General features: G+C 48.8%; 1 protein-coding gene across 4 annotated transcripts in view; it reads left to right on the forward strand.

The window, feature by feature from the left end:
- The first annotated feature begins 628 nt into the window (after positions 1-628).
- Positions 629-22,184, forward strand: part of SRI (sorcin) — a 30,350-nt gene continuing 8,794 nt past the window's right edge. The window contains exons 1-3 of one of the 4 annotated variants that reach the window (XM_060281035.1): positions 629-672; positions 788-868; positions 17,599-17,682. In XM_060281035.1, the coding sequence (XP_060137018.1) occupies positions 842-868; positions 17,599-17,682 (111 nt within the window). In that variant the 5' untranslated portion in view covers positions 629-672; positions 788-841. Of the gene's footprint in view, positions 673-773; positions 869-5,530; positions 5,844-17,598; positions 17,683-22,184 lie in introns of those variants that run through there. The other 3 variants (XM_060281036.1, XM_035129819.2, XM_035129820.2) reach the window with 3 other exon arrangements.

Here is a 22,184-nt window from a genome sequence, read left to right on the forward strand (position 1 = left end):
TCTAAACCTCAACACTAAGTACAGAACACCACACCAGAAGGAAGAGAGATGAAAAAAGAGAGTGAAATCCAGACTCGTCCTGGCCTTACTATGATAGTCAGCATGACCTTGGGAGAAAGAGATTACAGAACCAGTTTCCACCAGTTGTACTCTCTGAAGGAATAACCCAAACATAATGAACCTTCTGCTTGCTTGTTTTGAATCAAAATATTTTAAAAAATCATTCCAGTAGCACCTTAGAATTGATGCTTTTGAATTATGGTGCAGGAGGAGACTCTTGAGAGTCCCCTGGACTGCAAGAAAATTGCAAACAGATAAACCATTTCCATTCTTTTATATATATAAAAGTTTGTTATCCTGATTTCTTATTCTTCTGGCAAGTTTTGCCATTTCTGCATATCCCATAAGTTTTTGTATCCATTCTTCCTTTATGGTGAAACGGAAAAGCTGTGATTATAATAGGAAAACTCAAGTGTGATTTATTGCACCCAGTTCCAAAGGGGGAAAAAATATGACTAATATATAACATTAGAAACTTTCTGGTCTCACCTGGGGAAAAACAAATGTTTACAATTGACTCTACAGCTTAGTTTTTATTTCACCAAGGTGATTATTTATGGTATACACCCCTGTCCATTCAGTTACTAGGAAGCTGGTCGACACAGTGCACAGGTGAGATGCTATTTTAAAAACAGAAATAAATGATACTTAGATGAGACACAGGAAGTCTCTTAAATATTTAAAATCAAGCTATTGCGCTATAAATTTTATTTTTCCTCCCTCTAAGTTCTTTCTATAGGTGTGGGCCGTTGAAACTCCTTCCCTATCAAGAGGCTGAGGTATGCAGTTCCCACCAAAGGATAACAGAGTAAGTGTCTGCAAGTTTCTTTTCACATCCTAAATGGCAGTGTGAAGGATTGCCAGGGACTCCTCTGCTCTCCTGAACGTCCCTCCTGCATGCATGCAGGATCAGGGCCTTGGCTGGTGGAGGCAGGCTGGGAGATGATGAGCCAGATAAGGAACAGCTGAAGTTCCTGGGAAATCCCAGTTCCTGGGAAATGGGTGGGGCAGGGAGCATGCAATGGGAGCTTTACGTTAGAAAAAGGGAGCACCAAGGGCCTTCTGGCAGTTCCCTCATTGCATAGCTGCCAAGTTTTCCCTTTTCTCACGAGGAAGCCTATTCAGCATAAGGGAAAATCCCTTAAAAAAAGGGATAACTTGGCAGCTATGTCATTGCGAGAAGCCAAGTTGCAGGGAACTAGGCAGAGGGCCTTCTCGGTGGTGGCGCCTGCCCTGTGGAACCCCCTCCCAACAGATGTCAAAGAGGAAAACAACTACCAGACTTTTAGAAGACATCTGAAGGCAGCCCTGTTCAGGGAGGCTTTTTAATGTTTAATAGATTATTGTGTTTTATTTTTCTGTTGGAAGCCGCCCAGAGTGGCTGGGGAAACCCGGCCAGATGGGCGGGGTATAAATATATTATTATTATTATTATTATTATTATTATTATTATTATTATTAGGGCGAGGTGCGAGGCCTCACCCTATTCCCAGGAACTGCTGGGTGATATGAATGCAATTGCCTACCCCTAATACATATATGGTTGGCATCCGTCTGTCTCGGGAGGCAGTGGAGGAGTGTGCCTTTGGGGGTCAAGTCAAACTGTTGGAACTTGCAGCGCCTGCGGTGGCTGTAGAGACCGATAAGGGAGAGACATGTTTTGTTGCAGCTGGGGCAGGTGAAGGCGTCCGGTTGTGCTGCTGCAGATGCACCAGGGCGTTTATTCTGTGTTCCTCCCAGCGGTCATTTCTCCTCTGGTCACTACCTGTCTGTCTGTCTGTCTCCAGGCACTGTGGTCGTCCACAACATGGCAAGGTTGATGTTGCCAGCCTTCATGTCTCATTTGCAGACAGACAGACAGACAGACAGACAGACAGACACACACACACACACACACACACACATATATATGAATTGTAGCGTTGGAAAGGACCACGAGGGTCATCTAGTCCAACCCCCTGCAATGCAAGCATCTTTTGCCCAACGTGGGGCTCGGACCCCCAACCCTGAGTTTAATAATCTCCTGGTCTACCCCAGTTTATAACAACGAACTGATTTATCCGGTGATGTTGGCCATGGGTGTACAGGAAGAGGCAGGTCCTCCAGATGGGATTGGACTACAATTCCCATCATCCACAGCCTGTTGTCATTTAGGGAAAGCCACATTGGCTGCCCTGAGCCAATGTGATGCTATGTGTACTTGCAAGACGGCACTGGGAGTTTTAATAAAGCAAATATGGCTACGAGGGTGGAAAACCTGTGGTCCTTTAGACTTCAAATCGCACCAGCCCCAATTGTCCTGGCCAATGGCCAGGGTGCTGTGAGTTTAAGTCCAATAACATTGGAGGTTTTAGGCAGTGGTTGGACGGTCATCTGCCAGGGGTGCTTTAGTTGAGATCGCTGTATTGCAGGGGGTTGGACTAAATGACCCTCCGGGTCCCTTCCATCCCGACAATTCTATGATTCAAACACCTACAGGGTCACAAACTGCCCATTCCTACACAACACCCTCCTCCGACCTGCTGGAGCGTAGCGGGGCTTACTTCTGAGTAAACAGGTACAGGATCACCTGCTGTTTGTGAGCGACAAAACACTCCATCCTTTTACAAAATAGAGTCCAACCTGTTTGCAAAGCAGCTGCACGGTTTGCTTAGCTTAAACCTGTCAAATACAATTTGTCATTTGGAAGGTTGTGGGTTCCGTACACACAGCTCTGCAGGAGAAAAGGGTGTGCAGCCGCTTCAGATTGTTTGATTGTCGCCCTGTTGCTAACTGTCTCCTAAACTCTGTAACGCAATAAAGCAATGCTTCTCTGTTACTAAGCAACTCCTGTTGTAGTGCAGGCAGGTTGGTTAGTCAGCCAATTAAGGACACGAAAGCAGGAACCCCACCCAGAAATTTATACTCATTTCCCCAGTTGCTCAAGGTAAAGGTAAAGGGACCCCTGACCATTAGGTCCAGTCATGACCGACTCTGGGGTTGCGCGCTCATCTCACATTATTGGCCGAGGGAGCCGGCGTACAGCTTCCAGGTCATGTGGCCAGCATGACAAAGCCGCTTCTGGCGAACCAGAGCAGCACATGGAAACGCCGTTTACCTTCCTGCTGTAGCGGTACCTATTTATCTACTTGCACTTTGATGTGCTTTCGAACTGCTAGGTTGGCAGGAGCTGGGACCGAGCAACAGGAGCTCACCCCGTTGCAGGGATTCGAACCGCCGACCTTCTGATCAGCAAGCCCTAGGCTCTGTGGTTTAACCCACAGCGCCACCTGCGTCCCTACACAAGGTTAAAAAGTAGGCCCCTGAGGGCTCTGGGCCTTCCAAGAGGACCCACAGACAGCTTGACCCCCCCAGTCATATTTCTTTATTGTTGAGTCTCAGACTTAAGTGAGCTTTATTCCCCATTAACACCTGCAAATCCTTAGCACACTTTATTGGGGGGGGGGGAGGTTAAGCCCTACAGAATGCAGTGGGGATTTAGTCCGGGAGAATTAAATATAGCAAACCTGTTGTGGAGCCCTGTGTGTGCATGATGAACAGCAGAAGAATCGGCATACGAGACAGCTGCCTATTCCTGCTTTTCTCGAGGGCCCAGAATTCCCCGTCAGATACAAAAGTTGCTAAATGCAGACAAAGGGGGCAGGAAAGTAACAGAGCGAGCGAGGGAGTGTGATCTTCCGCCTACAACTGCAGCTTCTGGAAATGGACAAGCATAAAAGTGTAAGGAAACATGTGAAGGGGAGCAATTACATTTTATATTGTTTTTCCACAGCAGCTGCCGTGTTACTCTGTTGCAGCCAAAATGGCAGAGAGCCATGTGGCACAGTGAAGATATACAGTATATATATATATATATATATATATATATATATATATATACCGTATATATATATATAATTTTGTTATAGTGTTATGATGCCATTGTGCAATTTTGAGCATTTCACTGGCATGAGGAAGGATAATAATAATAATAATAATAATAATAATGTCTTCCAGTTTGGTCAAACTCATGTTGGTAGCTTCGAGAACACTGTCCGACCATCTCGTCCTCTGCCGTCCCCTTCTCCTAGTGCCCTCCATCTTTCCCAACATCAGGGTCTTTTCCAGGGAGTCTTCTCTTCTCATGAGGTGGCCAAAGTATTGGAGCCTCAGCTTCACGATCTGTCCTTCCAGTGAGCACTCAGGGCTGATTCCCTTCAGAATGGATAGGTATTTCCTTCAGAATAATAATAATAAACCGAATAGCATTGTGGTTGAGATCGAGATGGAGAGTCTCTTGATATGATATTGAGGGAGTATCCCAACATTTAGTATGGAGTTCAGAGGCATATAAACTTTGGAGTTTATATGTCCCTTGGAGGGACAAGGGGACATCCGCTTCCCTGATGCTACAAAGCGATTCTTTAAATACTCATTAGAGAGATCATTTACTATTGCACCCCCCAATTGAAATTATGGCAATGTTTAGGAAAGCACGGCTGGCAGTGTCAAAACACGCTTCACTGGAGTGTAACACAAGGGTGGGGTGGGGGACCTTTGGCCCTCCAGATGTTCCTGAACTACAACTCCCACCAGCCCCTGCAAGCACAGCCAAGGAAGTTGGGAGTTGTAGTTCAGCAACATCTGGAGGGCCAAAAGTCTCCCACATCTGGTGTAAAGCCACATGCAAGAACATAAGGACATCTGGCTGGATCAGGTCCGTGACTCATCTAGCACAGCGTTCTCTTCTCAGCAGCCAGCCAGATGCTTGTGGGAAACCCGCAAGCAGGATTCGAACCCAAGAGCGACTCTCCCCCTCCTGTCCTTTCCAGCAACTGCTACTGACAAGCATTGCTGCCTCCACCGTGGAGTCAGTGCAAAGCCATCCTGGCTAGAAGCCGTTCATGGCCCTCTCCTCTCCCATGAATTTGTCCAATCCCCCTTTAAAGCATCAAGTTGGTGACCTCCCCTGCCTCCAGTGGCAGCGAGTTCCACAGTTTAACTGTGCTGCATGAAGAACGGCTTTCTTTCCCAGCAGGCCCCGACCTTCCAGTAAGATTGCCCACACGTGGAGATGGTATGAGAACTGGCGCGCATATATTATTATTATTATTATTATTATTATTATTATTATTATTATTATTTCTACACCGCCCTATACTCGGAGGTCTCAGGGCGGTTCACAACAAGGCCATGTATTCCATTAGCTTTCCAGCAACCTTGAAATATACATATTTAATAAAGGCATGCGTGTGTGTATTTATATTGATGCATGCATTTTGCACGCAACCTTCTCCTCTTCCACCCCCAAGGAAACCCACACCCCGCACCCCGGAACACGCGCAACGCCCTGCGAGGTAAAAGCGCCCTCGCGCTTTGCACAAAACACTTTCCCTTTGCGCAGGGAAAGTTTCCATTTTCTTTTTCCTCCCCGGGAAGGAGGAAGTCCGGCTCGTACCACGACGGTGGGCAGGGAGGGGGGGAACCTCCGAGAGTCATTCCCAGCATTCCCACCCCCTTTGCAGAGCCTGAGCGAGGGGGGGGTGACCAGAGTCCCATTGGAGCTCCCTTGGAGCCCCCGACCTCTCCAGCGCCTGCAGAGGGGCGCCCAGGGGCCCCCCTTTTGGCCAGACCCCTCCCCCTGCCTCCCCCCTCGCCCCTCGCCAATGGTTTGAACCGGACCTCCCCCGAGAGTAGGAGGCGCGGAGCCGGCGAGGTCGGGCTGGTCTGCAGAAGCAAGGAGCGCATCGGCCATGGCGTACCCTGGGCATCCCGGCGCCGGAGGAGGCTACTACCAGGGCCAGGTAACTAAGCGAGGATGCAGGGATGGACGGGGGAAGGAAGCAAGGGCGGCCCTCGGAGCGCAGAGCACGCGGCCCGCAGGCCTGCGAAGAGCGTGGGGCGGGGGGCGCCTCCCCTCCCCCGCCTCCCATTCTTCCTCCTCACACTTTCCCTTTCCCCTCCCCCGCTCTTCTCTCCCCCTCCCCCGCAAGGCGTTGGGGGAGGGGGCTAAATGGCGGAAGGAACTGGACCGTCCCTTGGGAGGGGGGCGGCGGCGCTGCTGCAGCGAGGATGGGGACGCCAAGGGGGGAAGGATTGTTGGCTGGTGGGTGGCCTACCTCGCAGGGCTCCCCCCCCCGGCCTAATTCCCCCTCCTGCTCAAAATGTTTCAACGTAATTGCGTAATGCTGGGTTTTAATATATGCCGCCATCGCGCTGCGCACCTTTGCTTGTTTATTTGGTAACAAAGGACACACCACTTTATTTTATTTTTTTAAAGCCTTCTTTAAATGTTAAAACATATTAAATTAGCCCAGCTTTCTAAGGGTCTGTAGGCTTGTCTAAACAAGAATGATGGAACCACAGAGACAGAGTTGGAAGGGATCCTGCGGGCCATCTAGTCCATCCCTTTTGCTTTCAGTCCAACAAAAGCAGGCTTCCTCAAACTCAGCCCCCCCCCCCGATGTTTTGAGACTACAATCCCCATCATTCCTGACCACCGGTCCTGCTAGCTAGGGATGATGGGAGTTGTAGGCCAAAAGCATCTGGAGGGCTGAGGTTGAGGAAGCCTGATCTATGCAAACTGTTCCACTGTCCGCTCTTACTGTCAGAAAGTTCTTCCTAATGTTTAAGTTGGAATTTCCTTTCTTGTAACCTCCGGAGCAGGAGAAAACAAGCATGTTCCCTCTTCCATGGGACAACCCTTGAGATATTTGAAGTTGGCTCTCATATCTCCTCTGAGTCTCCTCTTTTCCAGGCTAAACATACACAGCTCATTCCATCGTTCCTCATAAGGCTTGGCTTCCAGACCCTTGACCATCTTGGACCCCCTCCTCTGCACACCTTCTAGCTTGTCAACCTCCTTCTTAAATTGTGGCGCCCAGAACTGGACCACAAGCGTGACCTGACCAGGGCAGAATAGAGGGGTGCTATTACTTCCGTTGATCGGGATGCTTTACTTCTGTTGAGGCAGCCTAGAATAGTTTTAGCCTTTTTTTGCTGCTGCATCACACTGTGGGCTCATCTGAAGCTAGTGGTCTACTGTTGTTGTTGTTTAGTCGTTTAGTTGTGTCTGACTCTTCGTGACCCCATGGACCAGAGCACACCAGGCACTCCTGTCTTCCACTGCCTCCCGCAGTTTGGTCAAACTCGTGTTCGTAGCTTCGAGAACACTGTCGAACCATCCTGTCCTCTGTCGTCCCCTTCTCCTAGTGCCCTCAATCTTTCCCAACATCAGGGTCTTTTCCAGGGAGTCTTCTCTTCTCATGAGGTGGCCAAAGTCTTGGAGCCTCAGCTTCACGATCTGTCCTTCCAGTGAGCACTCAGGGCTGGTTTCCTTCAGAATGGATAGGTTTGATCTTCTTGCAGTCCATGGGACTCTCAAGAGTCTCCTCCAGCACCATAATTCAAAAGCATCCATTCTTCGGCGATCAGCCTTCTTTATGGTCCAGCTCTCACTTCCATACATGGGGTCTACTAAGATCCCTCAATCCTTTTCACATCTACTACTGGCATGCCAGGTGTCCCCTATCTTATATTTGTGCAGCTGGTTTTTCCTACCTAAGTGCAGAACCTCACATTTGTCCACATTCAAATTCAGTAGTTTTGGCTCAGTTCTCCAATTCTGTCTCCTGTGCCATTCGCTACCCCTCCCAGTTTGGTGTCATCTGCAAATTTGATGAGCATCCCCTCCATTCTTTCATCCAAGTTGTCTAATAAAGACGTTGAACAACGAGCCCAGGATAGAACTCTGCGGCACTTTCCCCTGATGATGAGGAACCATTAATAAGTACTCTTTGGGTTCAGTCATTCAACCAGCTATAAATCCACCTCACATTTACCTTGTCCAGCCCACATTCCTCTGTAAGAATATCATGAGGAACTTACTGAAATCAAGATCAACTATGTCCACAGCATTCCCCTGATCCACCAAGCTTGTAACTCCCCTCAAAAAAAAGAAATGAGATTTGTCTGGCATGACTTGTTTTTGAGTAACCCATGCTGGGTCTTAGTAATCACAGCATCCTCTTTTCGGTGCTCACAGACTGACGGTTGAATTATCTGTTCTAGGACCTTTCCTGGTCAAGCTCACCAGTCAGTAGTTACCTGGGTCTTTATTTCCCCCCTTTTTGAAGGTGAGGACAACATTTGCCTGCTTCCAGTCTGCAGGGACCTCACCTGTTCTCCAAGCATTCTCATAGATCTTCAATAAAGGCGCTGAGATTACATCCGCAAGCTCCTTTAGCACCCTTGTGGCCCTTGCAATTTGAATTAATTTAAAATAGCTAGGTGTTGCCTTACTACCTCTTTTCCTATCTTGGGCTTCAGCTCCCTCCTTACATCATTTATTCTAGTTACAGGTAGGTAGCCGTGTTGGTCTGAGGCGAAGCAAAATAAAAAAAATTCCTTCAGTAGCACTTTAAAGACCAACTAAGTTTTTATTTTGGTATGTGCTTTCGTGTACATGCACACTTCGTCAGATACACTGAAACAGAATCCACCAGACCCTTATGTATATTCAGAGGGTGGGGGTGATAAGAATGGGTGATGGGCTGATGGGAGTGGTAAACCTGTAGATGGCTGTTAACGACTGTTGATGCTTCCCCCCAGGACCAATTGCAGTCATCAACAGTCGTTTACAGCCATCTACAGGTTTACCACTCCCATCAGCCCATCACCCATTCCCATCACCCCCACCCTCTGAATATACATAAGGGTCTAGTGGATTCTGTTTCAGTGTATCTGACGAAGTGTGCATGCACACGAAAGCTCATACCAGGGTCCCCAAACTACAGCCTGGGGGCTGGATGCGGCCCAATTGGCCTGCCAATCCGGCCCGCGACGCCGCACGCCGCCCGCTCTTACGGCGTGCAGCGCGGCAGCGCTCTTCCGGGTCGGGAAAAAAGCGCCGAAAATCCTTTGTGCGCATGCGTATGGGCCTCTCCTGACCCGGAAGAGGTCATTTCTGGTGCACTTCCGGGTCGGGGGAGGCCCATACGCATGCGCACAACGGATTTTCGGCGCCTTTTCCACCCTGGAAGCGCGCCGCCGCGCCAGTAAATGCCTGTGCGCATGCGCACGGGCGCGCACTCCCCCGCCCGCCGGCCCGCACAGGCGCGCGCTCCCCCATCCTCCGCCCAAACGCCGGTAAGTCTGGGGACCCCTGATACCAAAATAAAAACTTAGTTGGTCTTTAAGGTGCTACTGAAGGAATTTTTTTATCATTTATTCTGTTATCACCAGGTTGGGCATCGCTTTCCTTTTGGCTGAAGACAGAGGCAAAGTCGGTGTTGAGTAGTTCCGCCATTCTCTTGTCACCCAGTAGCATTTCTCCGTCTTCTCCATGCAGAGGACCTGCCATTGTTCTTCCTCTTTCTTCAGACATAGTTGAAGAAACCTTCCCCCCCCCCCCCGCAAACCTCTCTTGCAAGCCTGAGCTCATTCTGAGCTTTAGCCAGCCTGACCTTCCCCCTGCAACTGTTGGCTATTCGTGTGTATATTCTTCCTTTGTGATTTCCCCTTTCTTCCATTTCTCATGCATGCCCTTCCTTAACTCTCAGCTCACCTGTAAGCTCCTTAGGCAGCCACACCGGTTTCCTTAGATGCCTCCCACTTTCCTTTCTTCCTGGAATCGTCTGCGGTTTGAGCCTTCAATGTTTCACCTTTAAGAAACTCCCATCCATCTTGGATTCCCTTCTTAGTGGGGTGCAACACCTCCCCTATGAGATAAGTTTGCAGCGTTTGGGGCCTTGTCGTACAGGGGGTGGGCAGTTGAGTAAAGCCTGTTGGGTGGGGGAGACCCAACGGAGGTGTATAAAGTTAGGCATTTGGGGTCCGTCGTCTGAAGCTGAACGTTGGCAAGAAAACAGCTGCATCAGTGTAAATGGTGACAAGGTCCATACCTGCCAAGTTGCTGTCGGAGAAATAAGGGACCGGGTGGAAGTAGCAGACCGGAAGTAGCGCTGCCGCCATTTTGGAACTGGGCGGAGCATGCTCAGAAGTGACTTTTGATGCTGCTTTGCCCAGTTCCAAAATGGCCGCTGTGCCAGAATAAACCGGGGAAAAACAAAAAAAATCCGTTTTTTCAGCTAGGAACAGCTGGAAAAACGGGGATTTCCCAGGGAATACGGGAGACTTGGCAGCTATGACACGGTCGATGGACCCAGCCTTGAATAAAATATGGGGGGGGGAGCCCCGCCCTGCATCATCGATCATGTGATTCAGTGCACACCCATCATTTGAATGGCAGTGCCGATCAACCTTTTTTGGGGGAGGAACAACCCCCTTAAATATTTTATTGGGGGGGGGAGCTGAAGACCCCTGGGTTACTAGGACTGGGCTCCTTCGGACCCAGGGCTCTATCTAAAGCCACTTCTTTTTAATTAAATCATCAGCAGGATAAGTCCTGTGAACTCCCAAGTAAGCCCGTCTGTGTTGCCGTGGTCTACTCATAAGCAAGTCTGTGTAGGATTGCTCTGTGTCTCTCTCTCTGGGCTATACCTACTGTTAGACAGAATGAGGGAGAAGATTTTGAAAGGCAACTGGTGCGAGTTCGTTAATGTATTATTTTTATTGTACGTATTTTTGCTCCCAAGGCAGAAACGGGTGTGGGGTGCTCTTCTGCAGGTGCCCAAATAACGGCTCGCCCTGAGCGCCTTGGACCTTGACACAGGGGCAGGGGCAGTTTACACAACCTCTGAGGAGGGGCAGATGCTCCAAAGGGCAGGGAGCATCTTGGTTCCTTGCCTGCAGTGAGCTGCTTGCGCTGCAATTGCCACAAGGGATCAAGGTTGATCACCCCCACCCCCAGGAGATAAGGCTTCTTCTCAAAATGCAGTGGAACTCAAACCTTCTTCTCACCAATCATGGTGCAAAACAGGCTGCCGGACTAGTGAGAGACAGTGGCTCGCCTGCAGGGCCTTCTTAAGCGTATCCGGCGCCGTGGTGCAAGGATCCTTCTGGCGCCCCCCCTCCCCGGTTTCCCAGAGTTGCCAACCTTTTTTTAGGGAGGACTTGCCCAGCTTTGCGGGGCTGGATGCGGCGGGCAGCGGCTGGAGGGCAGCTCCTCCAGCGGGGAAGAGGCGGGCAGCGGCTGGATGCGGCGGCTCCCGGCTCAGCTGGTCGCTTCGTGCTGCGGTGGCCACAGCAGGCGGAGGCTTCGGGCGCAGCGCTGTTTCGGCGCAGCATGGCGGAGGTGGGTGAGGGCAGCGAGCTGATGCTGGGAGGCACCGTGTCCAGCCTCCGCCTCTTCCCTGGCGCCCTCCAGGACTTGGCGCCCTGGCGCCCTGCGCCACTTGCCCCTGCTCGCCTGTTAATGTTCGCCAGTGAGCTTTCGTGGCCGCATGGGGATTTTAATCCACGTCTCCCTGAGCTCAAGTCAAACACTCAAACCACTACGCCACGCTTCCTTTTTTGGGGTGGGCAGGGCAGGGAAGCTAAATGGCTTCTTCTGCAGCTTGGCTCTAAAAAGCCCCAAGCAAGGAGCGGGAAAAGCTCATCTGAGACTCTGCCGCCAGAATAATTACCGGGTGTAATGTGTTTGCTTCCCATGATGCTCTGAGCAGAAATGGATGCTTCCTTTTGTCTTTCCTCTCCCTTGGGTGATGCTTGAACTCTGCATTGCTAAACCTCATCCGCCTTCTATAAGAAAACCAGCAAGCACTGCTTGATCGGTAGAATCTTCAGCCCCTCTAAAAGGCTGGATATTTAAAATGAAGCCCCCCCCCCAAAAAAACCTGTAAATACTGTACATTTGTCATCGTTCCCTTCAGGCTTCACATTCAGATATTCATATTTATTTTAATCCAGAATATGTGTGTGTGTGTGCTGTGTTGTGTTGTTTTTGTTTTGTTTTTAAAAAATACAGCTTTAAACATTCAATAAGATGTACAGATCAACAAGAAGAAAACACTGTAACTGCGGTTGAGTAGGAATACGATGGTTCCTTCCAGCATCTTCAATATTAAAAAAATAAATGTGGAGTGATAATGGGCCTTGGCTTACATTAGAGTGAAATTAGATCAGGAGCCATTAGCGAGAAAAATAACTGGATATGAGAGAGAGAGAGAGAGAGAGAGAGAGAGAGAGAGAGAGAGAGAGAGTGTAGTCTGAAATAGATTTGGGCCGGGTAGAAGATTCCCTTCCCCTTCCAAAGTGATAAATCCAGAATTTTTTTTAAAAGTATATTAAAACTAATCAACGACTCTGTGTCAAAAAGAAGTGTGCATGCACACGAAAGCTCATACCTATGACAAACTTAGTTGGTCTCTAAGGTGCTACTGGAAGGAATTTTTTTATTTTTTGTTCCGACTACGTCAGACCAACACGGCTACCTACCTGTAACTACCGTGTTTCCCACATTTTAAGACACCGTCTTATATTAATTTTACTCAAGAAAATACGCCTATGGCTTATTTTCGGGGGGTGTCTTTTTTAAAAAAATATTATTACTGTAAGTACCCCTCCTTACCGCGGCCAGCATTGCTGCTGCTGGGTCCCGCTAGCTCAGGGCGCACAGCAAGGAGGACGCCTCTGACCAAAAGTTTAAGGGGGGCGTGTCGGGAATGTTCCATTTGGCAGGGGGGAGTTGGAGGCACAATAGTCCTCCATTGCAGGGCCTTCGTGGTCCCTTCCAATTCCACAATTCTGTGAAACCGGAGGACATAATCGACAATGGTGGCATATGACAAAGGCGACGCTAAGCAAACCAAGCCGAGAACGGATGGCATAGGCAGAAAAGTCCCTCCTCCCCTCCTCCCCCGATGCTGCGGTGGACCTGCTGGTGGTGCTGAGCGGGGGGCCGAGGCCGTAGAGCATGGCTCGCGCAGGTGGCTGGAGCGGGAGCGCAGGGGCTGCCGTGGGGCTGAGCTGCACCATGCAGGCATCGCTACTGGCGTTGCTGCTGAGGCTGGCGCCGGTGGGGGACATGCCCGTGCCTGTGCCCGCAGCAGTGGCGAGGGTGAGGGTGCTGGCTGGCTCGGCGTGCTGCGCTTGGCTGTTGCTGCGCCGCGCGGAGCACCGGATCGAGGACCCGGTCTGCAGAGTTAGCGCCCAGCAACGCCGCACGGAGCATCGCCTCCTCAATCCAGCACGGCGCTGCTGAGCGCTGACTCTGCAGACCGGATCCTCGATCCGGTGCTCCGTGCAGCGCTGATCAGTGCTGACCCGGCAGGCCGCCGGATCAAGTAAGCAGCCTGGAAGCTTCCCAGGGTGGTGGGAAAGAAAGAGGGAAAAGATGTCGGCGGGGAAAGAAAACGCGTGAGTCCTCTCCCTTTCTTTCCTGCTTAGCCAGCTTGTGGGCAGGCCGAAGCAATCGAGCCGACGTCTCTAATGACAGAACAGCTTCTGTTATTAGAGACGTTGGCTCGATTGCTTCGGCCTGCCCACAAGCTGGCTAAGCAGGAAAGAAAGGGAGAGGACTCACGCGTTTTCTCTCCCCGCCGACATCTTTTCCCTCTTTCTTTCCCCCCTCCCACCACCCTGGAAAGCAACATAGGCGAGGATCAATTGCTTTCGCCCAGGGGTTGCCATTTTACAGGAACAAACAATGTGAAAAGAAAACAGAAGCAACAAGCCCAGTCAGCAGTGCCTCCCTCCCTCCAACTCCCCCCCCCCGCCAAATGGAACTTCTCGACACCCCCCCTAAACTTTTGGCCAGAGGCGTCCTCGGCCCCGTTCCCACCTTCGCTGCTGGGCGCCGACCCTGCAGGTAGACCTATGTCTTATTTTCGGGGTATGTCTTATATTTTAAAAATCTTAAAAATCCTGCCATGGCTTACTTTATGACTACGGCTTAAAAAAGGGGAAACACGGTAGTACATTGAACTAACGTTTGCCTTTCTATGTACAGTCATCCCTTGGTTCTCGAACGCCTTGGTACAGGTACGTTTTGGCTCCCGAATGCTGCAAACCAGGAAGTAAGTGTTCCGGTTTGCTAACGTTCTCTGGAAGCCAAACGTACGACGCCACTTCCAATTGGCCGCAGGAAGCTCCAGCAGCCAATCAGAAGCTGCGCTTTGGTTTCCGAACATTTTTGGAAGTCGAGCGGACTTCCGGCACGGATTACGTCGGAGAACCAAGGTACGGCTGTAATGGGGAGATCTGTGGAAGGTCCATAGCTGCCAAGTTTTCCCTTTTCTCGCGAGGAAGCCTATTCAGCATAAGGGAGTTTCCCTTGAAAAAAGGGGAGAACTTGGCAGCTATGGGAAGGTCGAGCGTTTTCAGATATCCTGGAAATTGAAGCGTTGGAAAGGGACCCCAGGTGCCATCTAGTCCAACCCCTGGCATTCAGGAATCTCAGCTAAAGCATCCAGGACAGATGGTCACCAAACCTCTGTTTAAAACCCTCCAAGGAAGGAGAGTCCGCCACCTCCGAAGGAAATCCCTTCCACTGTCAAACAGCTCTTACTGTCGGAAAGTTCTTCCTGATGTTCTGTTGGAATACGCACCAAGCCTAAGGACCATAGCTGCCAAGTCTCCCGTATTCCCCGGGAAACCCCCGTTTTTCCAGCTGTCCCCAGCTGAAAAAACGATTTTTTTTGTTTCCCCCCCGGTTTATTCTGGCGCGACGGCCATTTTGGAACTGGGCGGAGCATGCTCAGAAGCGACTTTTGATGCTGCTCTGCCCAGTTCCAAAATGGCTGCAGCGCGACTTCTGGTGCGGCGGCCATTTTGGAACTGGGCACAGCAGCATCAAAAGTCGCTTCTGAGCATGTTCCGCCCAGTTCCAAAATGGCGGCAGCGCTACTTCCGGTCCGATCCCTTATTTTTCAGAGAGGAACTTGGCAGGTATGCTAAGGACTCTGCGGCTGATCCCCAGGTCATGGGGTCCGGCCACCAACCCCAACCTGTATAGGAGGAGAATCTCCCACTGTGCCCATTTCAGAGATTTTTCCACGCCCTTTGTAACTAATGGAGGTGTGTTTGCTCATACCCAGCGCTCAATGGATGTTTGCTCTCTGCATTTCTACATCAAACAGCTCTGCAGTGTTTCTCACTTCTAGAAGTTTGTGGGCCTGTGACTGGCCATGTGCAAACATTTTCCTTTGTTTCCGCTCTTTGTTTCCGGGGTGGGCATGGGGCGAGGCGGGAGAGACTGACAGGAAAGTTCAGCAGAAGCTCGGTGACATTTCAAAAGGGAGAGTCCAACATTGTTCAGAGAAAGAGAACCGCTTCTGCAGTATTAGAAACTCAGAAATATAATCTCATTGCCAAATGGCATTTTAAACCTAGGTTACGGTCGACACAACAGAACGTCTAAGCACCTTTTTTCTTCTTCTTGCAATGTGCTTTTCAGTGGTACCTCTGGTTACGAACTTAATTCGTTCCGGAGGTCCGTTCTTAAGCTGAAACCGTTCTTATCCTGAGGCGCACTTTCGCTAATGGGGTCTCTGGCGCGCGATTTCCATTCGCATCCTGGGGCAAAGTTCGCAACCAGGAGCAGCTGCTTCCGGGTTAGCGGAGTTAGTAACTCGGAAGCGTTCGTAAGCAGAGGTACCGCTATATTATTATTATTAATTTCATTTCTATGCTGTCAGGGTTATTGCGACTACTCTTGAGTAACGACCCTCCACATGCTTGTCTTTCAGAAACTTTTATTGGTGCACATTATTTACAGTGAAGTGAGCTGCTGGTTTCATGTCTCATCAGTCTGAATCAGAATCTGGCACTGCCCCCTTTCGTGATCTGGACCAACATAAGAGCCGCGGGACTGCGAACCTCCTCCCCTTTCTCCTCCTTAATTCCGGTGTCGGGGGGGGGGGGAAGGTCTCCGGCCCGTCTGAGTCCCATCCTCTCTTTCCTCCTCCCTCTCTTCCTGCATGAGGAGCAGTGGCTCTTGGATGTTGCCAGAGCTCTGGCACTCCCTCTCCGTCTCCTGACTCTCCCCTTCCGACCCTTCGCTTTCATTACTGCTGGGAGATGGGCTGCTCCTGATGAGGGGGGGGGCTGTTCCCTATAAGCCCTCCCCCTTACATATGCCAATGTATTTTATTGGATGGGGGGGGAATCTCAAAGCGCTTTAAAAACGCAATAAAGCAACAAATAAAACTATCCAGAATGAAACAAATTTGAGCTGTAAGTGACATTTTGCTTTCCCCATATTGATTTACCTACTTAATTGGTAGAGCTGCTCCATCACAGAAGGACTCTAGGAGGGAAGTGTGGTGTAGTGGTCGGAGTGTCAGATTAGGACCTGGGAGATCAGGGTTCAATTCCCCACTCAGTCCTGAAGCTCACTAGGTAACCTTGGAGTCAGTCGCAGCTTCTTCACCTACCTTACAGGGTCGTCGTACGGATTAGATGAGGTGGGGGGGGTGAACCCATAGACTCCTTGGATAGAAAGGTGGGAGAGAAATACAATGAATTAGCTCCTCTGCTGACCAGCTTAAGAAAGCTGGAGGGACCAGCCAGGTGGAGATGTTTGTCGCCAGCCTGGCATCCAGAGATCTCCACGTGGTCGCAATTGGACCCGCGCCAGGCACAAAATGCACCTGGCACCTGGCTAATTTCTAACTGTGCTTCTGGTATTTTTTGACCATGGAAGAAAATTCATGTTGGAAAGCAGGGGGTGTGAAAGGCTTTGGGGTTGGACTCAGGCTGGGTTCAGCTTGCGTTCCATTGAAAATGAGGGGATGAGTTAGTTGCGGCATCTGAGCCCCATCAGTTTCAGTAGGAATTAAGAGCAGCTAACTCACTGCAAGGGACGCGGGTGGCGCTGTGGTCTAAACCACTGAGCCTAGGGCTTGCTGATCAGAAGGTCAGTGGTTCGAATCCCCGTGACGGGGTGAGCTCCCGTTGCTCAGTCCCAGCTCCTGCCAACCTAGAAGTTCAAAAGCACATCAAAGTGCAAGTAGATAAATAGGTACCACTACAGCGGGAAGGTAAACGGCGTTTCCTTGCGCTGCTCTGGTTTGCAAGAAGCGGCTTAGTCATGCTGGCCACATGACCCAGAAAAACTGTCTGTGGACAAACGCTGGCTCCCTCGGCCAGTAAACTGAGATGAGTGCCGCAACCCCAGAGTTGTCTGCGACTGGACCTAATGGTCGGGGTTCCTTTACCTTTAACTCACTGCAATCGTAGACCTCTTTACCCAGAAGTCAGGTAAGTGGGAATGGGATTGTAGGTGCAGTCTGGATTGAACCCCCTGTGAAAAGATTCAACAGTGTGCCCTCCTTGGTACTGCAAATTCCTGCATACTGGGAAGTGCAATACATTTTACTGGTTCACAAGTATCATTGTTGCAGAATTACCCAAAGTGCCGATGGGAAATGCTACTTGAATTAGTGATTTAGAGCAGCCCTTTTGCCGGGTGACTTAAACTACAATTTGGTGTTTGTCGGACTGAACTTGCAACATGTCCAGGTTTCACTATTGCCCTGTCGAAACTGCTTTTATGAACAGTCCACAAAACGAGGATTAAGAATAGGTTTTGCGTGTATTGAGACTGCCATTCCCAAGGAACGCTCTGGGGCCGGCTTTGGAGTAAACATGCGTGCCAGTCAGCTCAAACGATGGTGAAAATTCCTTGATTTAATTTCTTCCAATTTTTTTTATTTGTAGTATGGGAGTGCCCCCGGAGGACCTTCCTTTCCTGGCCAAGCGCAAGATCCTTTATATGGCTATTTTGCTGCAGTTGCTGGGCAGGTATGGCTCCCCACCCCCAAATTTACACAGCAAATTTTTTTTTATCGCTGTCCCCCTTAATTCATCTGCAGCATTGGGCAAACACCTAGAGTGTGCTTTTGCCAGTGCCGTGACATAATCCCAGGGGTGTGGAACCCTAAAAGCAGTCGTGACGTTTGTTTTATATACATATACATACAGGTGAAACTCGGAAAATTAGAATATCGTCGAAAAGTGCATTTATTTCAGTAATGCAGTTTAAAAGGTGAAACCAATATATGAGATAGATGTATGACACGCAAAGCAAGCTATGTCAAGCATTTATTTGTTGTAATTGTAATTATTGGTTGTTAGGCGGGTCAATTATAAATGGAATGGAATTAATGAAATGTAATAGCGATGTTTATTTTTGTATTATTGTAACTATTTGTTTTATTACTGTGGAATTTCCAATAGGAAGCATTTGTAATAATAATAATAATAATAATAATAATAATAATAATAATAATAATAAATTTTTATTTATACCCCGCCCTCCCCAGTCAAAACCAGGCTCAGGGCGGCTAACACCAATAAAATTACAATAAGACATAAAAGAAAAGAAAACAATTAATTAAAATACAGATTAAAATACAAATTTAAAATGCAGCCTCATTTTAAAGTAGTTGCATTACTGAAATAAATGCACTTTTCGACGATATTCTAATTTTCCGAGTTTCACCTGTATATATTTATTGGTTTTACACAAATTTTTACATAATAACTGTAACCATTCCAAAACATAAAAATAAAAAGTTTTTTTTCTGAACCTACAGGCCTCCTCCCTTCCCTCCATGGCTTCCATTTTGAAAAAAATGTTATCTTTTTCATTTCTCCTGCATCTTTTACCGTTACCCATCTGTTAATATAATCATAGTAACCAAAGTTCATCCCACATGACAAGTGTCATTGTATCCCTGCCAATGATTTTAACTTTCTACCGTGGTCTTTTAAGTATATTAAAAAGTTATTCCAATCCTTTAGGAAAACGTGGTCTTCCTGGTTTCTGATCTTTCCCGTCAGTCTGGCCATTTCTGCAGATTCCGTTAGCATGGTGACTTTTGAAGTAATGCAGATTAGCGTGACAGTTGCCGCAGCCAGTACCCCCATAGAGACCCCCAAAATGTAGGCCGCTGTGTGCAGATGCTGAATTTCAGTCCCTACTATAATTTATTAGGCTCAGCAGACGGTTGTTGAATACCCAACAAAGGGTGTCAGAAGTGGTTGGCACAGTGGGCTTTAGCTAGGAAGTTCTGTGGCTGATTCAGCCATGAAATGTTCTTACTGCTTAGGGGCAGCTAGGATTTTTGGACTTGCAAGGGCTCTCCAAGGGTTTTAGTAGCCCAGCCCCCCTTGCAAAAGCACTTTTGTGTTTTAAGGAAAAGCTCTTTGGCCTGCTGAAACGCAACCATCAGATTTTAATTTAGAATGCCAACCGTCTTGCAATATGCAGAAATGGTGAAACTTACCGGAAGAATAAGAAACCAAGGTAACAAACTTTTTTTTATAAAACAGTGGAAATGGTTGATTTGATTATTTACAGATAAATTGCAGACAGATAAAAACAGGATTATTGTAATACTCCGCAGTTTCATAGGAGTTTATATTTATAGCAGATAGTTAAATGAGCATATTAAATGAATTGGGATATGCAGAAGATATTTAAAAAATTAACATTTCAGGAACCGCAGAAAGAGGGGGAAGGAAGTCAGACTTTGAAGTGTTAAAATGAGTGTACCATAAAATTAATGAAATGTATAAATTTGAAAAGTATAAATAATTTTTTAAAAAAAGAAAAGAATGCCAACCGTCTTGCAGAGAAGACCCATCGTTTAAATGGGTAGTCTGCAGTAGGAACTTAAAAGAAATATCCAGCCTCTACCTGGTTTCTCCCCCCCCCCCCGTTATACTGTGACTTATTCTGTACTAGGCTGTCAGATTAAATCTGTCATTAAAAACCAAAAACCTCCATAACTTACTTAGAGCAAAGAAGGTCTGTCAATTACCCTGGTGATCTAGTAGATCACCCCCTTGCTCCCATTTCACTGCTGTTCCCCCTCCACTACGCCTACAAGCTCATACCGCTTCCTGACAGTAAGAGCTGTTCGACAGTGGAATTTGCTACCAAGGAGTGTGGTGGAGTCTCCTTCTTTGGAGGTCTTTAAGCAGAGGCTTGACAGCCATATGTGAAGAATGCTTTGATGGTGTTTCCTGCTTGGCAGGGGGTTGGACTGGATGGCCCTTGTGGTCTCTTCCAACTCTATGATTCTATGATTCACTTCCGATAAGGCTGCTTACATGCTATCTGACTCACCTGTATATTTTTTAATTGACCACAAGGGTCCTTGGAGGGGGTATCAAGGAAACTATGGTTTCCTTCTACACAAACAAGCCTCAAGTCTTTAATGCTTCCCTCTCTTCCTCTTTTGTGGTTCCAAGGAGGAGACTAGAATATTTTAGATCTACCTTTAAGCAAACTACACTCCCATGGGATGTCTGAACTTGGAGAACAGTCGTCTCTTTAAACCAGGCTTCCCCCAAGAAGGGGTCTTTCGGATGTTGTTGGTCTCCAGCACCCTGCCCATTGGACATGCTGGCTGCTGGGAGTTGGTGTCTTACAACACCTGGAAGTTGAAGTCTGTGGCATCGCAAGAAACCAGAATAAAGGAACCACAGTTTTACCCTGGCTTCTTCTTGCCAACCGTAGTTTAAGCAAACCACAGTTTCCCGAGTTCTGACATAATGGGTAACTCTGGTTTGCTTCAACATGAACTCTGCCGATCTTCTCTTTGCAGCCTTGAATGGGGACTTTAGAGTTTTCATAGCATCCAAACTGCTCCCAAGGCTAGGGAACTGAGTTTCAGAGTGCAGACAGGGTGTGTGAGAGTTCTGATCACCTCTCTTAAATTATTTTATTTTCAGTTATTTGAACAAGTTTCTGTCCGAACACGTTTTTAAACGCATTGGCATGTCCTGCCCTGGGAAACGAAGCTATAAAAATGATTCATTTTCCTGCATCTATAGTTTGCATGTTTGAGGGTGACGCTAAAATTCCGGCCTCCTTTGAGGTCCTTTTAAATTTGGCACGGCTGATGCTTGAATCATATAGAGCAGGGGTCGGCAAACTAAGGTCTGTGGGCCGGATCCAGCCCACTTGCCCTCTGGATCTGGCCCGCAAACATTTCTGCAATTGCCGCTTGGATTGGCACGGTCGCCATTTTTTCCCAATTTTTTCCCTGGCACCATTTTTTGCGACCCCCCCCAACACGGCGGTGCCTCTTCCCTCCCTTTTCCTGGCTTCTCCCCACCCTGCGGAGGAAGGGGGCTGGGCTTTGATAGGAAGCCCTGCCGCCCGCCCGCTGGTCTCTCCCCATGGCTGCGCTGTGGGCTGGAGCTTGGTGCGCCCGCTGGCCCCGCACCCGGGAAAACTGGCCCAAAAAGGAGAGGCGCCGCCACCACCGCCGGCTCCCAACCGCTGGCAGAGCAGCGGAGGAGGTAGGCAGGGGGAGGGGAAGGGAGAGAATTCACTTCCGCTGTGTGTGTGCGCACCGTCTGGCCCGCCACTAGGTCTGGGGGACGGTGAACCGGCCGCCTCCGAGAAAAGTTTGCTGACCCCTGATATAGAGTCTCAGAATCGTAGAGTTGTAAGGGACCCCCAAGAGCAGACATAGGCAACCCTGGCTCTCCAGATGTCTTAGAACTACAACTCCCATGATCCCTAGCTAACAGGCGCAGTGGTCAGGGATCATGGGAGTTGTAGTTCCAAAACATCTGGAGAGCCAAGGTTGCCTATGCCTACCCAAGAGTCATCTAGCCCAGGCATCCCCAAACTTCAGCCCTCCAGATGTTTTGGACTACAGTTCCCATCTTCCCTGACCACTGGTCCTGTTAGCTAGGGATCATGGGAGTTGTAGGCCAAAACATCTGGAGGGCCGCAGTTTGGGGATGCCTGATCTAGCCCAACTCCCTTGAAACACAGGAATCTCAACTAAAGCATCCAAGCCAGATGGCCGTCCAACCTTTGCTTAAAAACCTCCAAGGAAGGAGGGACCACAATGAAGAGATTGTGTTTATAAAATTATTATTCTCACAAATGGCACCCATTTATTTGGAATGGCACTGATGGCATTTGAAGTGAAAATGTTGCCCATTATAGATTCATTGGAGAGCTGTGCTGGGCCTCTATTGTTAAGACCAGATGTGCATGTGATTGGTGGAAAAGCCTTTGGAACCATCTGCCCCTCCCTTTTGGGTAGCGATTAGGAACTTGACCCTTCTTTGTCCCAAACTAGACACTGCTCTTTCTGTCCAAACAGGAAGCCAAATGTGTGTTTTCCTGCTCTGCATCAATAAGGATATCCTTTGCAGAACACAAAAGCTCGCTGGGAGCAAGGGTCAGAAGCTCACAGAATCGTAGAGTCGGAAGGGACCCCAAGGTTCCTCTAGTCCAGCGTTTCCCAAAATTTGGGTTTCCAGCCATTTGT

Source organism: Zootoca vivipara, chromosome 12 (genome assembly GCF_963506605.1).
Source record: "Zootoca vivipara chromosome 12, rZooViv1.1, whole genome shotgun sequence".
NCBI lineage: Eukaryota > Metazoa > Chordata > Lepidosauria > Squamata > Lacertidae > Zootoca > Zootoca vivipara.